The sequence below is a fragment of the Rhyacophila brunnea genome, unplaced genomic scaffold (assembly GCF_057557595.1).
Source record: "Rhyacophila brunnea isolate RB1 unplaced genomic scaffold, BYU_Rbru_1.0 scaffold_17, whole genome shotgun sequence".
Lineage (NCBI taxonomy): Eukaryota > Metazoa > Arthropoda > Insecta > Trichoptera > Rhyacophilidae > Rhyacophila > Rhyacophila brunnea.
Genome location: NW_028232827.1, coordinates 7952411 through 7965572, shown reverse-complemented (window position 1 = coordinate 7965572; position 13162 = coordinate 7952411). Strand labels below are relative to the sequence as shown.

The following is a 13162-nucleotide window of genomic DNA, read 5'->3' as shown; positions in this document are numbered from 1 at the left end:
AAGATATATAAGTGCGAGTGAGAAAGCATTCAGCATGCTTATACCTCATGTCCATGTGTTAGAGTAAGATAGAAAGTAAACATGTCATGACGGAACTCTTCTGAATTTCATGGAAATTAAATAACATTTTTATCCATTTTGGTAATGACTTTATATTTAATCAGTACTTACCGTTAACGTTGCATGATTAAACCATTCATTGTTGAAGTACGTAGCCAATTAATCTTTAAACAAGCTAGTTATATCTCCAATATAACAATATTACAAAATCACAATAAATATTTAAATGAGAATTTAAACACAAAATAATACTTTCAGCGGTAATAGTTATGTAAAAGGCGCCTCTACCGCCAAAGCGTGTATACTTCAATTGCATACTGTAGTCGACACTACCGGTTGACTTTTAATATACTTCGTTGAAGTAGGCTTGCGCTTATGTTGCGCAACCGGTCATAGTGCTTCATTTGTGAATCGCCCTCCTGGCAGAAGAAACTAATTCGAAAAAATGACATATTGAGTTAGTTATACCAAAATGTTCCTTATTTTAAACTTTACCGTCTGGAAACCTTCTTAATAAATAAACAGTCTTTATTTTAAATTCATCCTTTTTACGATTACTTAATAAACTCACATGATAGACCATTTCAAACATTTTAAAAACTTCAAAGTCAAATTACTCAAAACTAGTGTTCTCCAGTTAGTGTGTTCTGCTAGAACAGACACGATATGATTTATGCTCTGGATCAAAACACGCATGAGTTGCCTAGAGTCATAACTCACATATTCCAAAAATTGGGTTTTGAGATAATTGCAAAAAACCACTAGATCACTGTCTTTGTAATTAGAAGAAAAGTATTGAACTCCCTTGAATATTAGGTAATGAGTGAGTGAGTCGATTTACATTATTTTTTAATATATATAACACACCTAAGGCTGCAGACACACAGCACACTATGATAAATAGAGCTTCCTGATTGGTTAGAAATGCCTTGATGACAGAACTCACATTATTTATTGAATAATGTGAGTAATGACACCAACAGTCAACTTTATCAACGATTTTCACATGGTTTAAATTGACTTTTGATACCCAACTATTTTTCTTTATATATATTAATGCCTTTAGAATCACAGGTATATTTAACTAAAAATTGACAAAATTGCAAAATGTGAGTTATGACTCTAGGAGACTCACATATAAAGAGCAATGTGTGAATTATCACGACAGGATTTCAACCGAAACCGAGACGGGAAATATGTGTAATGCAAAATATCTAATACATCTTGCTTTACAATTATTGAGATACATTCCACGAAAGTTGGTCGTAAAGTAAAATGCTGTACGCGATATTTTATAAACTGTAATTTAAGTTTGGATGGGTAGGGTGGACTGGGCCACTCCGGTTACACTGTTTAGTAAAATTTTTGTTACAATGTAGTATTGCTGTTTATTAGTTTGTAATTGGTTTTGATTGTTGGATGATTTTTTCTAGTGAGTATATCGCACTGTGAGTGTAAAACCAAGGCATCTGCAAATTTTTCAGTTTCGAGATTAAATTCAAAACAACAGCAAAAGTCGTGAACTTGATAATGTAAAAGTGAAGTAACTGAAAGAACATGCAATATAATGTAGATATAAACCAAATATTATATTTTTTTAGAAACTATTTGTCCTAACAAAACAAAGACTTCAAACCCTAATAAATCCAAAATATGTCTTTTGCAGATGCCTTGGTTTTACACTCACGGTGCGATATATTTGGGGTGTTTTCAAGTTATGAATGTTCAATATATGGAATGTCACATTCTCAAAATCTTTTGAATTATTTGTTGAATAAACAAAATGGTTTATCGAAACCTTTGAAGTTAAGTGTCAGCTGAGTAGTTCTTGTCATGTGTTAGCAATCAAATTTTGTTCATGACTTGTTATGTGTTAGGAAATTGTTATCGTTTTATCAATGGTGTTTTTTCTCAGCCCAATGAACCAAAATGTGGAAGATTTATGACAGAATGAGGAGTTTTTTTACCAAGACGGCATCGTAGCATCCACTGTCGGCAGTGAGGAAGGCGAAGAGAGCTCTGATGTAAGGGTCGGAGAGATGTGCTCTGGTGGAGGAGCACAGGAGACGCCACATGCTGCCGGGGGCTTCCGAGTATCCTGACAAGGCCATGGCGATGATGCACAGGTTACCCTTTTGCGGCACCTACATAAAAATTGCTTTGATCACTTTATTGCTGAGAACTATTAACTCTGAATCATGTTTCAAATTTACTTGTATACAGTAAGCGGACATAATACATTTAATGGCTTCTACGTACATTTAGCAGCGGCGAAGACTCCATACTAAGTTATTATTTAAAGCATACCTTTTAAAGAAAAATATTTTTTAATTGTATAATAACTCGTTAATTACCACATTTAATTATAGCGTTAATTGCTACGCGCTAGGTGCGGTGTGTGCAATGAACGATTTAATGTATTTAAATAATAACTTTGTTATTTTATATTCTACAAAAATAATTCAATTTGCCAATAACATCAGACAATTCTGTCGTATTTATGCAGTAATGTGTTATTATAAATATATACAGAACCATCTGTCAAAAGGTTAAAAGAATGCAACTATTGTATGTATCAGATTATTGTGCGATGAATGCCAGATTTTTTTGTATGGAATTTACCTCACGGTTACCTCAGTCGTGTCTATCGTAATGTATGCAACACGGTAGGCTCAAGAGGCGAAGCCTAAAACCTTTGCGCGTAATATTGTCCAAAATAATTCTTTCTTTTCTTTCACCCTGTCACAACCCAGAATTGGGGCATAGGGCAAGCACAAGTTCACGCCACTTCCCTCGATCCATCGCCAACTCTTCCGCCTCCCGCCATGCCAAACCTGCAGCGCGTAAATCGCTTTTGAAGCATTGCCGCAGGGTGAGGAAGGGCCAGCCTCGACGACGGATCTCTTGAGGCTAATTTTAGATAATCTAATCACATATAAATATAGATTGTTTTTAAAAATAAAAATGATTTTTGATGTGTATAAATGTTTAGAAAAATACGTAATTTAAACCCATCGCTCAACTTTATATTATTAGCAAGGTATTGAAATTTCATCGATGTAGTGTGTCATTGTCATTCGTGTGTAGCTATTCATCAGTAGTAATATCGTATTATCTTCTTATTTCTCATAAGTATACCTGAAAAGTGTGCTCTTTTTCTCTGATCTCCACAGCCTACTTCTTTTTAAAAGTCACCCTTCGCCACTGATTAGTTAACTGACTTTATAGAGATTGGGCAGTATGATATAAGAGGTCGCTAGGTGCTGAGGCTGCAGTACTAATGGGAAGGGAAATGAAAAGAATATTTTCATTCTCTCAAGTCAACTCAGTTCTGCGGTGCTCAATACAACATTCTCATTTAAGCTTCAATCCATAAATTCCGACTTTTCTAAATTCCTTTTTGTAATTCCAAGTGCAACTCATATAACTAAAAGGATGCTTAATGCCACAAATCAGCATCTGTATGTAGACATGTTTGAAATGACACTTTTTTTACAGGTTGTACAGAAAATTTACCAGTAAACGTGTAACGAAATACCGTCACAGCAGATTTGAAAACAGAAAACAAAAGACAAGATGCACTTTTATATGACCAACCGCGTGATCGAACCTACGACCCACTGCCACTCTACCAACTCGGCCAAAGTGAGTGATGTAAAAAGCGTGTGAGAAAAAATATATTCAAATCAATTTAGACACAGATAACATAGTAAACAGACCAAATATCAAACAGATAAAACTGGCATCGGTAGATTTTCATTATCATGTTGTACCTTTCTATTCAAACATTGTTTCATTTTATCATATCATACGCTTTGAATATTATTTGTGTTTGTTTTGATTTTGTAAACATGGAATGTGCTGCGATAATCGTGTGGTTTTAATGATTCAGAGAGATGTTAAGTACCACCTAATTAAATTAAACACAATCAACAAATATTATTTTTCTATTAATTGAGTTAGCATTTACTTGGTAGAATTCCATTTTACAAGAAATGAAAATATAATTAATATTAAATTCTACAGGTTTTTAAAAAAGGTTTGTCGATAGCTATTTCGTCTTGATAATGGTGTTACAACCGAAATAGCTATCGACAAACCTTTTTTAAAAACCTGTAGAATTTAATATTAATTATATTTTCATTATTTTTTTACCTTTCATTTTCATCTAAGTAATTAGATTTCTTTACAAGTAAAGGTAAAAATTAACTATTTAATAATCGTTTGCGATTGAGTCGAGCAGTGGTGATCTACAGGTATTTTTAAGGTCACTCGCCACTGAGAACAGGTGGAGAAAGTCATTAGAGAATACCAGGATCTATTCCGCATTGTCACGCTTCGGACGATGATGAATAATAACATATGGGACCCTTCTCAATTGCTAGCAAACTGGTTGGGAAGCACTGTGATAGACAACCAAGAATAGAATGAATGTTTTGAATTTCACCATTATAATTTCTTGCAACGATTAATTTGTTATTATGACATGTTGGGAATTCCCAATGAATTATGATGACCTTATTACTAGGGAGCGGATTTCTATGCAGCAAAAAACATGATTATATGCATGCACGTAAGCACTTAAAATCAATAATACATGCACTAAAACTGAAGAAATATGCAGTTAAAAATTGTCATTTTTTGTGGGAAAAAAATTGTAAATACCCACTTTACCCAATATTACTGACAAAAAATCGAATAACTGATTTGATATAATACGATAGCACAACAAAAAAACAGAAACAATGAATATAAAGTTAATCAATTACAATTTTCAAAATAGTTAAAAAGTACAATTAATTGAATAATAAATGCAATGTTAACCAAACATAACTTAAAAAAATAACAACGATACACTTTTCCGCATAGTCAGTATTTTTTTTATATACGGAAAACGACCTTTCAACGTCCACAGAAGTGATAGGGCACAAACTTTAAATAAGAGTGCCCGAGTTGACTTTTTCTGATAAATCCACAGTTCGGAGATGGCATTAAAAATGCAAGTGCATCTAAACTATCTACCTTCCTAACTTAGTTATATTTCGATAAAATATTTTAAAAACTAAAATTATAAATTCAAAAGCTCTAAAATATGCATTTATTTATGAAATATGCACTAATGTCTCAAATATGCTCTAACGTTTCAAATATGCATTTATATGCACAATAAAATTATTTTTGGATTCTGTGTCTTTCAAAACAGATGTATGTGCAACTCTCATAGCTGTGCATACACCCTAACAAAACATGCACTAGCATATAAATCCGGGCCCTACTTATTACATATTATGATAAGTTTAAAATAAAAACAAATTAGTTCATTAAGAGGAATGCATAGAATGTAATATTAATCGAAAGAAAAAATCGAGACTTCTATTTTATATTGAGGCTTCAAGTATACGCAATGCGCAGTGTTGAAAAAATATTTGGGGATATTGCTGAATCAGTGCATACGACAAGTCATTGCTATAATCTCTCCGGATGCTGTAAAATATTTTTTCTATTTAAAGACTTGAACTTTTTAAAAGGTCAGTAATGAAGCACTAAAACAAAGTCATTCATTTGGCTGATTATAAATATTGTTGCCCGTATGGATACCACATTTCTCCAGAATATAATCGGCACATAGCTACTTCAATATATATAATATTAATACTATCGACCGAAGGTACTTGTGGAATTTGAATTTAAATTCTAATGGATTAAAGTTTTGTACGATTCCATTTGAGTCGTTTTTGCGACCCAAGTTTCGCCTTTCGGCATCTTCAGGCGCTGTGTACACTCACCAAAGGCAAACATACACTGCCAACGAACACTCTTAACTCTAGCTTATATAATAAATCAATACTGTAACACAAAAATTTTAAAATGTTTTAATTTTTACCATATTTTGTATGTACCTATGTACTATAATCCGCCGCTTTCACTAATTGGACACTTGTCTGGTTTGTCTGGGTGGCGGATTACTGAGAGAGTACTGTATCAATTATATCTAAAATGTACATAATATTAGAACAAAATCTAGAAATAATTACAAGATAAAAAGAACTTTTTATATACCACATTTAAAATTTTTCTGTTGAATCATATGAATACGTGTATTAAATAAGGCTCTAAGTACCAAAAAGTAGTATTGCCTGTATTTACAAAATACCGAGTCATTGCAGTAAAATTTCATGAAGCAGACCTTTTGAAAAATGTAGTTTTACAGTGTGAAGCAATGACGGCAGCTTCTATAATTTTAGGTATTAATAACTCGCAAGTGTCAACACACCATCGTCAGCTATTTTATATTGAATGCCGTTGACCACTGCAGTGCTACTTACACCATTATAAATAAAACACGCCAACGGACTTACAACGTCGACAGGTTTAATTATTTTGCTGTATTTTTTTGACTTGCTTGAGGCACTTAGACTATAGTTGAAGTTATTGGCGTTGGTATGTAGAACATTTTTCTATAAAAATGTCAGTTTTTATTATTTTGGTATTTAGCGCCTTAATTAATACACGTATTCATATAAACTTGACAATTCTATGTATACTGAATGATAGAAATACTGAATAAATATAGAATACTGAAATGTCATTTTGACATTTCATATTGATTTCCATAGTAACGCACGTATATATTAATAATTTAGTTGCTAGGACCCCTTAGCAACCAATAATAGTGGGTAGTAAATATTACTTTTAGCGATTTTTTTCCGAAACATACAAAACAGAATTAACTGAAAATGAATTCAATTTTGCTTAAAGATGGCCAAAAGTATTAAAAGAATGCATTGTCGTCGTGCTCTGATGTATTCTAAAAGTTTCAAATGTCTAGCTAGTTGAGAAGTTAGTTAAAAATCTTCAATCGTCCAATACAAATCTAGGACAAACAAGAAAAATTTGTACTGGACACACAAGAAAAAATCTGTACCAGACAAACAAGAATACGAGCTAATAAAAACGTGGTAATAACCTGAACTCACATTGTACAGCATCCGACATATCGCACCGTGAGTGTAAAACCAAGGCATCTGCAAATTTTTCAATTTCGAGATTAAACGCAAAACAACTGCAAAAGTCGTGAGCTTGATAATGTAAAAGTGAAGTAATCGAAAGAACATGCAATATAATGTAGATATAAACCAAATATTATGGTTTTTTTTAGAAACTCTATTTATCCTAACAAAACAAAGACTTTAAACTCTAATATATCCAAAATATGTCTTTTGCAGATACCTTGGTTTTACACTCACGGTGAGATATGTAAGACATAAATAGCGACGCATGCGACTTTTTTACTATTTATGGAACAAATTTGCAAAAAAAAAGTTTCATTAGAATTTAAGAGTAGTTTATGTATGTGTGTTTTGGCGTATTATCTATGAACATGTGGGTACAGTGAAACCCCGATTCTACGGTTTTCAAGGGACCCTAAAAAAACGATAAATACGTGAAACGATGAATGTGGGATATATAAAAAATGTCAACTCGTTTTTCTCCTGGATTTTTTTGACGTCTTGAATTATTTTCAGTTTCTCAACAGAGTTCTAGTTTTCTTCATGGGGGGTATTATAGTTGTGACTTATAAAAATTCGTGATACTTGATGCGACGCAAACAAAGCGACGCGACTGTAAGGTCTGTATGTATCATAATCAATTCTACGAAAGCGAAATGAAAAATATTCAATAAAAACGGTCAATCGGGATAATATTTGTGACGGGACCATAATATTTAGACGATAGATCGAGGAAAACGATAAATCGGAGAACGGTTAATAAGGTCTTACGGGTTGTTTGGCGGGACTTTCAAAAATGAACGATCTTTGCGGGAAAACGATTTATGCGAGAACAGTAGATCGGGGTTCCACTGTATAGCGTAATTTTTTTTAACCTCACACTATGCATGGTGGGTGATCATTTCATTAGTCAGAATTTAAAATATGGGAAACAAGTGGTCACATCCACGAACATAAATTTTAAATGTCAAAAAATGCCAAATGAAAAAAAAATTATACAACCCACAAAACTTTATATTTGTGGTCACACATTAAAATCTTTCAGACAGTCCCCATTTAAGATGTACCAACTACAATATATTTTAAATGAAATATTTTTTTTTATTTGCAGTGTATGGATGACTTGTAACACGATACATGTGTTGGACGATATGTAAAAAAATATTTTTAGAATATATTATATCATTTTCACAACTGAAATGGAGAGTAAGATCATGTCAAAACTGCGTGTTTGAACATGCAGTGAACCGAAAAACTGATATGATTTTTTTCGGTTCGGTTCCGGTTTTCGTTTCGACAAAAATAATGGTTTTTCTGGTTTTCGATTCAGTTACGGTTCGAAGCCCAGGTCTAAATGTATTGTTTAAAAATTTAACCAAGCCTAACCGTTCTTTTGTTGTACGATATTTTTGATAATTAAGTTTAATTTGATTTATAAATAGATATGCTTAGAGATTGCTCGCTCCTCGCAATTAATCATTTATTATGATTTACCACTCAGCCCTTGTCTTTAACTCCTAATCTTTGTTGTGACCTTAAGGCATAAAGATATCATAATACACATTAGAAATTGCAGTTGGTACAGTCATAACGACGTTCGTAAATTTTTTGATAAAGGAAGTAATTTGCACAGATAATTTCGTTATAACGTATTTGCATTCGTAGAGTGGATAAGACGTTCTTATTGTGGTGTCAAACCAAAGTTATAGTTTTAAATGAAATAAAGTTATTGGTTCTCGTGCATAGCAATCCATGATACAAAAGTGACGAATATGACACTACATAGAATGGGGTAAGCTAATTAATGTTAAATATATATACAGTCGAACTTGGTTATTACGATCACGGAAATAGCGAGATCTCGGATGTTATGAGGAGACATTCGTTGACATTTTAGTTTATGATTTTCTCCATACATTTATTCACTTTTATAACAAGCTACTTCCCGGGTATACCGAGCAAAAACATTTTCGACCCTAAGCAATAAAATCCGACCGGGCAGTTAACTAGACCGATGCCGCCGGGATCGGATTACGTTTATGACACTAGTTAAGTGTTTATGTACCTAATTGATGTTTTCGCCGATAAAATTGAAAAAGTATCCACGCATATGGTTGAAATTGCATGTACAGGTACCTAGGTACCTACCAGCGCCGGCGGCTCAGCACTTCATTACAATAAACAACTTCTTTTGTAGTTTATGAATGCCATGCTTGTTTCAGGGATTTTTACGATGGTTTTCTGATATTTATGTTCTATGCTTAAATAGAACGTGGCGCGAAAAATGTTATATAATAATATAACGAGTAATGCTTATAACAAGCAAATTAAGTTGGTCCCATCTTCCTCGTAATAACCAAGTTCGACGGTATACATAAGTTTTAAATATGGTAGGTAGATACATTTTACATTGATGTAACTGTTATAGAGTTGACTCTAGATTTATCAAGAATATTTAATCATCGTGTATGTACCACACCCGATCTTAAATAATAACAATCAGTGGCGAAGGGCGGAGGTGAGTTGTTAAGGTCTGACATAAATGCAACCTAAACTTTGTCAGTCATACATATTTGTTTTCATCGAACTAAGACTACAAATTGCTGATAGTCTTGGTTACTTTTCTTGGAGAGCGCTTCAGAGAGTATTGAGAGCCATTAGTTAAAATTTGTCACAATTAAGTATGACGCAAATAGCATAGTGATCTATGTGCAGGGGCGCCACACCCGAGAGATGCAGGTTCGATTCCTGCTGGGTGTCTTACTTTTTTCAAAAAAAAATTTTTTTATTGGTTATAATATATTTTCTCAGAAGTGTTTTCAAAATTATGTAAGTTCACTTCTTTTTTAAAATTCAATTAATAAAAATGTTTGAATGATGAAAATTTGAACATTGCGCGCATGTTGGAACTTCGCCAACACTGCTGTAATAAACTAATCGGTGTTTCAGATATTTCTCAGCAGTTGTCGTGGCGCTCCTCGCGGTGTCATCTGGAGCTCAACAGCCCCGAGAAGATTGCGCGAGCAACACGTTCAAGATATCGGGAAAATTTTTCAGCACGCGAATCATCGCCAGCTATCGTGATCAATTCCCCAAATACATCTCATTTGCGGAGCGAAATTATGGACTCGGTGTCCAACATACGCACTTTCATCACACAGACGATATCATAGACGCCGAGGGCAACAGATTCTACATGGCAAGGTTTAAAAAAGCAGTATATGTATATATAAAATGTTACAATAAGCACTATCGAACGGAGCCATATTTAAATGATGCGACGTATGCCATGAGCAAAGATAGAAGGATGGTGTTTATTGCTATCAAAAAAGGTGGCCCTCTGTATGTCTTTGAGACAAACAAACCTGAAGTGAAGAATCATAAAGTGATATTGAAAGTAATTGAAGAAGTAAGATCGTCTGTCACGAGTGTATCTGTCGATCCAAATACCGGTGATATAGCAATCGGTAGACGAGAAGGAATCGGTGGCTACGTTCTGCTCATCAACGAGTTGGAGAACAATCCGTGCAACACGGTGAAAGTGGCACCGTCAAATGCTGAACAAGCACTTAAGATCAACTTCATAAATTTGATGACAAACATGGGATGCCATGATAGATACTTAATGGCATATTCACAAGATGACATCGATAGATGTCTACTGATGAAATCCTTCGCATATACGATGAACGAAAAGATTACAGAGATTATCGAGACATGTCCGGAAAGAAATAATGATGAATCGATTGTACCTACGGAGAAAACCACAACACATGTCGAAGAAATAGACACAGTTTCCGATACACTGTGTAATGTTGAAAAAGACAAGATAACGGCACTCATTAAGAAAACTGAGAGGCAGAAAAATATTACCGATGACGCACGGCAGATGTTGGACACCATCACCAACGGATCTGACAAAATCGGACAGCTATACAACTTCGAAGAGATGGATGTAAGCGTAAAAGGCGACATGATCGACCAGTACTCCCTCAGGAATTACAATTGCCTACCGAAGGCAGATTGGAGGGCCGCCGAGAAGAACAAAATCATGGTGCGTGAGCAGGCTAAATATCTGATGCTAGGATTGGAAATTATCAGCAACACTTTGCAGGGAAAAGAAGAAGAATATTTAAATGTGGCCCCTGAATAACACAAATTACTAAATATTCTTATAAATTTTAATATATAAAACTTATTTGACATCATTGACTTACAGGACATTTCAATTTAATAATAATTTTATTTATTATTTTTACTTGGTGGGAAGACATCATAATAGTTGAAATACTCAGTATTAAAATTTATTATGTCAGTTAATTAATATCCCTATTTTTACCAACAATTTCCACATTTTATAAAATCCAACCGAAAGATCGGTTTCGTCTTATGACGTTATCTTAATGGTGTATCGTATGTTTATCAAAGAAATTCTCAATTATACCATTTTTTTTTATCATAGATGTAGTAAATAAAAAGATGGAGTATTTATATACAGAAATGCTACGAAATAGTTTTCATTTGTCACACTGCTATGCCAGTTAATGCTATTAGCATTCTAAAACTTGCCTCGTTTTAATCAATCTATGTTCCGTGCTTGATTTTTTGTTTTTTTTTTAATATTATGATACTGCATACATAATAATATTTATAGCATATCTGAGACCATCTAGGAGTTTAGGTCAGTTAGTACTCCAGTAACACATTCAAAATCACAAAATTACGTTATTTACCGGGAACGCCAATTGGCGTCATACAACACATGTTTACTTTGAATACAAAAAAAAATATGATGCTCTAATATCGTGTTCCAAATTTGTGAGCAAATGTCAGTGTAGATATTATGTATGTATATTATGAAATACCATATTCGAAATTTAAAATCAAATTTTTACAGTGAATTCACAAATGTTGATCATTTTGTGATTTATATTTTTCTATTGTGTCGATGTTTTGAAAACAAAACAAGTAAAAATAATTTTATTGGGGAAAGTCCAAATTTACATTTATTGAAAAATAATCCATAGAGATTTATAATTTTAAATATAATTATTCCTTATTTACTTTTATTATTTTAAATAATCTATTTAAACTATAAAACTTTTATTTCTATGGATTGAGAACCTCTGATACTATCAATGACTAATTCTTGGAAATATAACAAAAGATCACTGTTTAAATTGGGTATAGATAGCCCAGCAAGCAATTCATTTGAAACAAGTGTTAAATTTCAAGGTCGTTTTGAACCATATTTATTTCTATTTTATTATCTAAAATATCTGCTGGGTTAGAAACGTTTTATCTTATTTTTTATATGAATATTTGGGGTGATAAAAATAAATTATAAGTACTAATTGTATGAACATCTTATGTCATCATCATCATCAGGCTGAATCTATCCACTGCTGGATGAAGGCCTCTTCAAGCTGCTTCCACTTCTCTCGGTCCTGTGCATTGCGTTGCCACGTACTTCCGCAGAACTTTATCATTTCATCGATCCAGCGGCCTCTAAGTCTACCTTGCGAACGTTTTGTAGTTCTTGGATACCACTGGATGACTAGATTTGTCCAACGATTGTCTCTTTTTCGAGCTATGTGTCCAGCCCATCTCCATTTAAGGCTTTTAATAAACTCTATTACATCGCAAACCCTTCTCTGCTTCCTTATCCACTCATTGAAAATCTTATGTACTCTTGGGAAACCATAAACCACAGTTTGAAAAACATTAAATCAATAATAAATAAATCGATTTATTTAATTATTGATACATTTTTTCCATTTTCACGTAATCACAACAAGACTCATATTTTGAAGGTTAGGAAACGTCACCTGAAAGTGAAATTTTGTTCAAATGATGTTTTTCATTATTGTATATATTGGTAGTATTGGTGTTTACCAACGAAAGCTGAAAATTCTAAAAAAAAATTTGCTACTAAAAATGCTCAAATAAACGATTTCTTGTAACTACTATAAAACTAACTCGTAAATGGATCATTTTGTTTGCCGCCAGCTACCTGTCAGATGCGTGGAAGCAATCCTCATACTATTGTCGAAAAAGAACTTCTTGTCCACGTGTTAAAACTGTGAACTAAT

At 33.3% G+C, this 13162-nt stretch overlaps 2 protein-coding genes across 2 annotated transcripts in view; one reads left to right on the top strand and one right to left on the bottom strand.

Annotated features, from left to right (window-relative positions):
• Positions 1 to 13162, bottom strand: part of mio (GATOR complex protein mio) — a 45041-nt gene that overhangs the window by 8207 nt on the left and 23672 nt on the right. Inside the window, exon 11 of the mRNA XM_085944141.1 lies at positions 2028 to 2204. Within this exon, the coding sequence (XP_085800267.1) occupies positions 2028 to 2204 (177 nt within the window). The remainder of the gene's footprint in view (positions 1 to 2027; positions 2205 to 13162) is intronic.
• On the top strand, positions 8712 to 11843 carry LOC147073628 (uncharacterized). The gene is made up of 2 exons (XM_085944142.1): positions 8712 to 8862; positions 10020 to 11843. The coding sequence occupies exons 1-2, from the start codon at positions 8843 to 8845 to the stop codon at positions 11221 to 11223; spliced, it is 1224 nt and encodes a 407-aa protein (XP_085800268.1). The 5' UTR covers positions 8712 to 8842; the 3' UTR covers positions 11224 to 11843.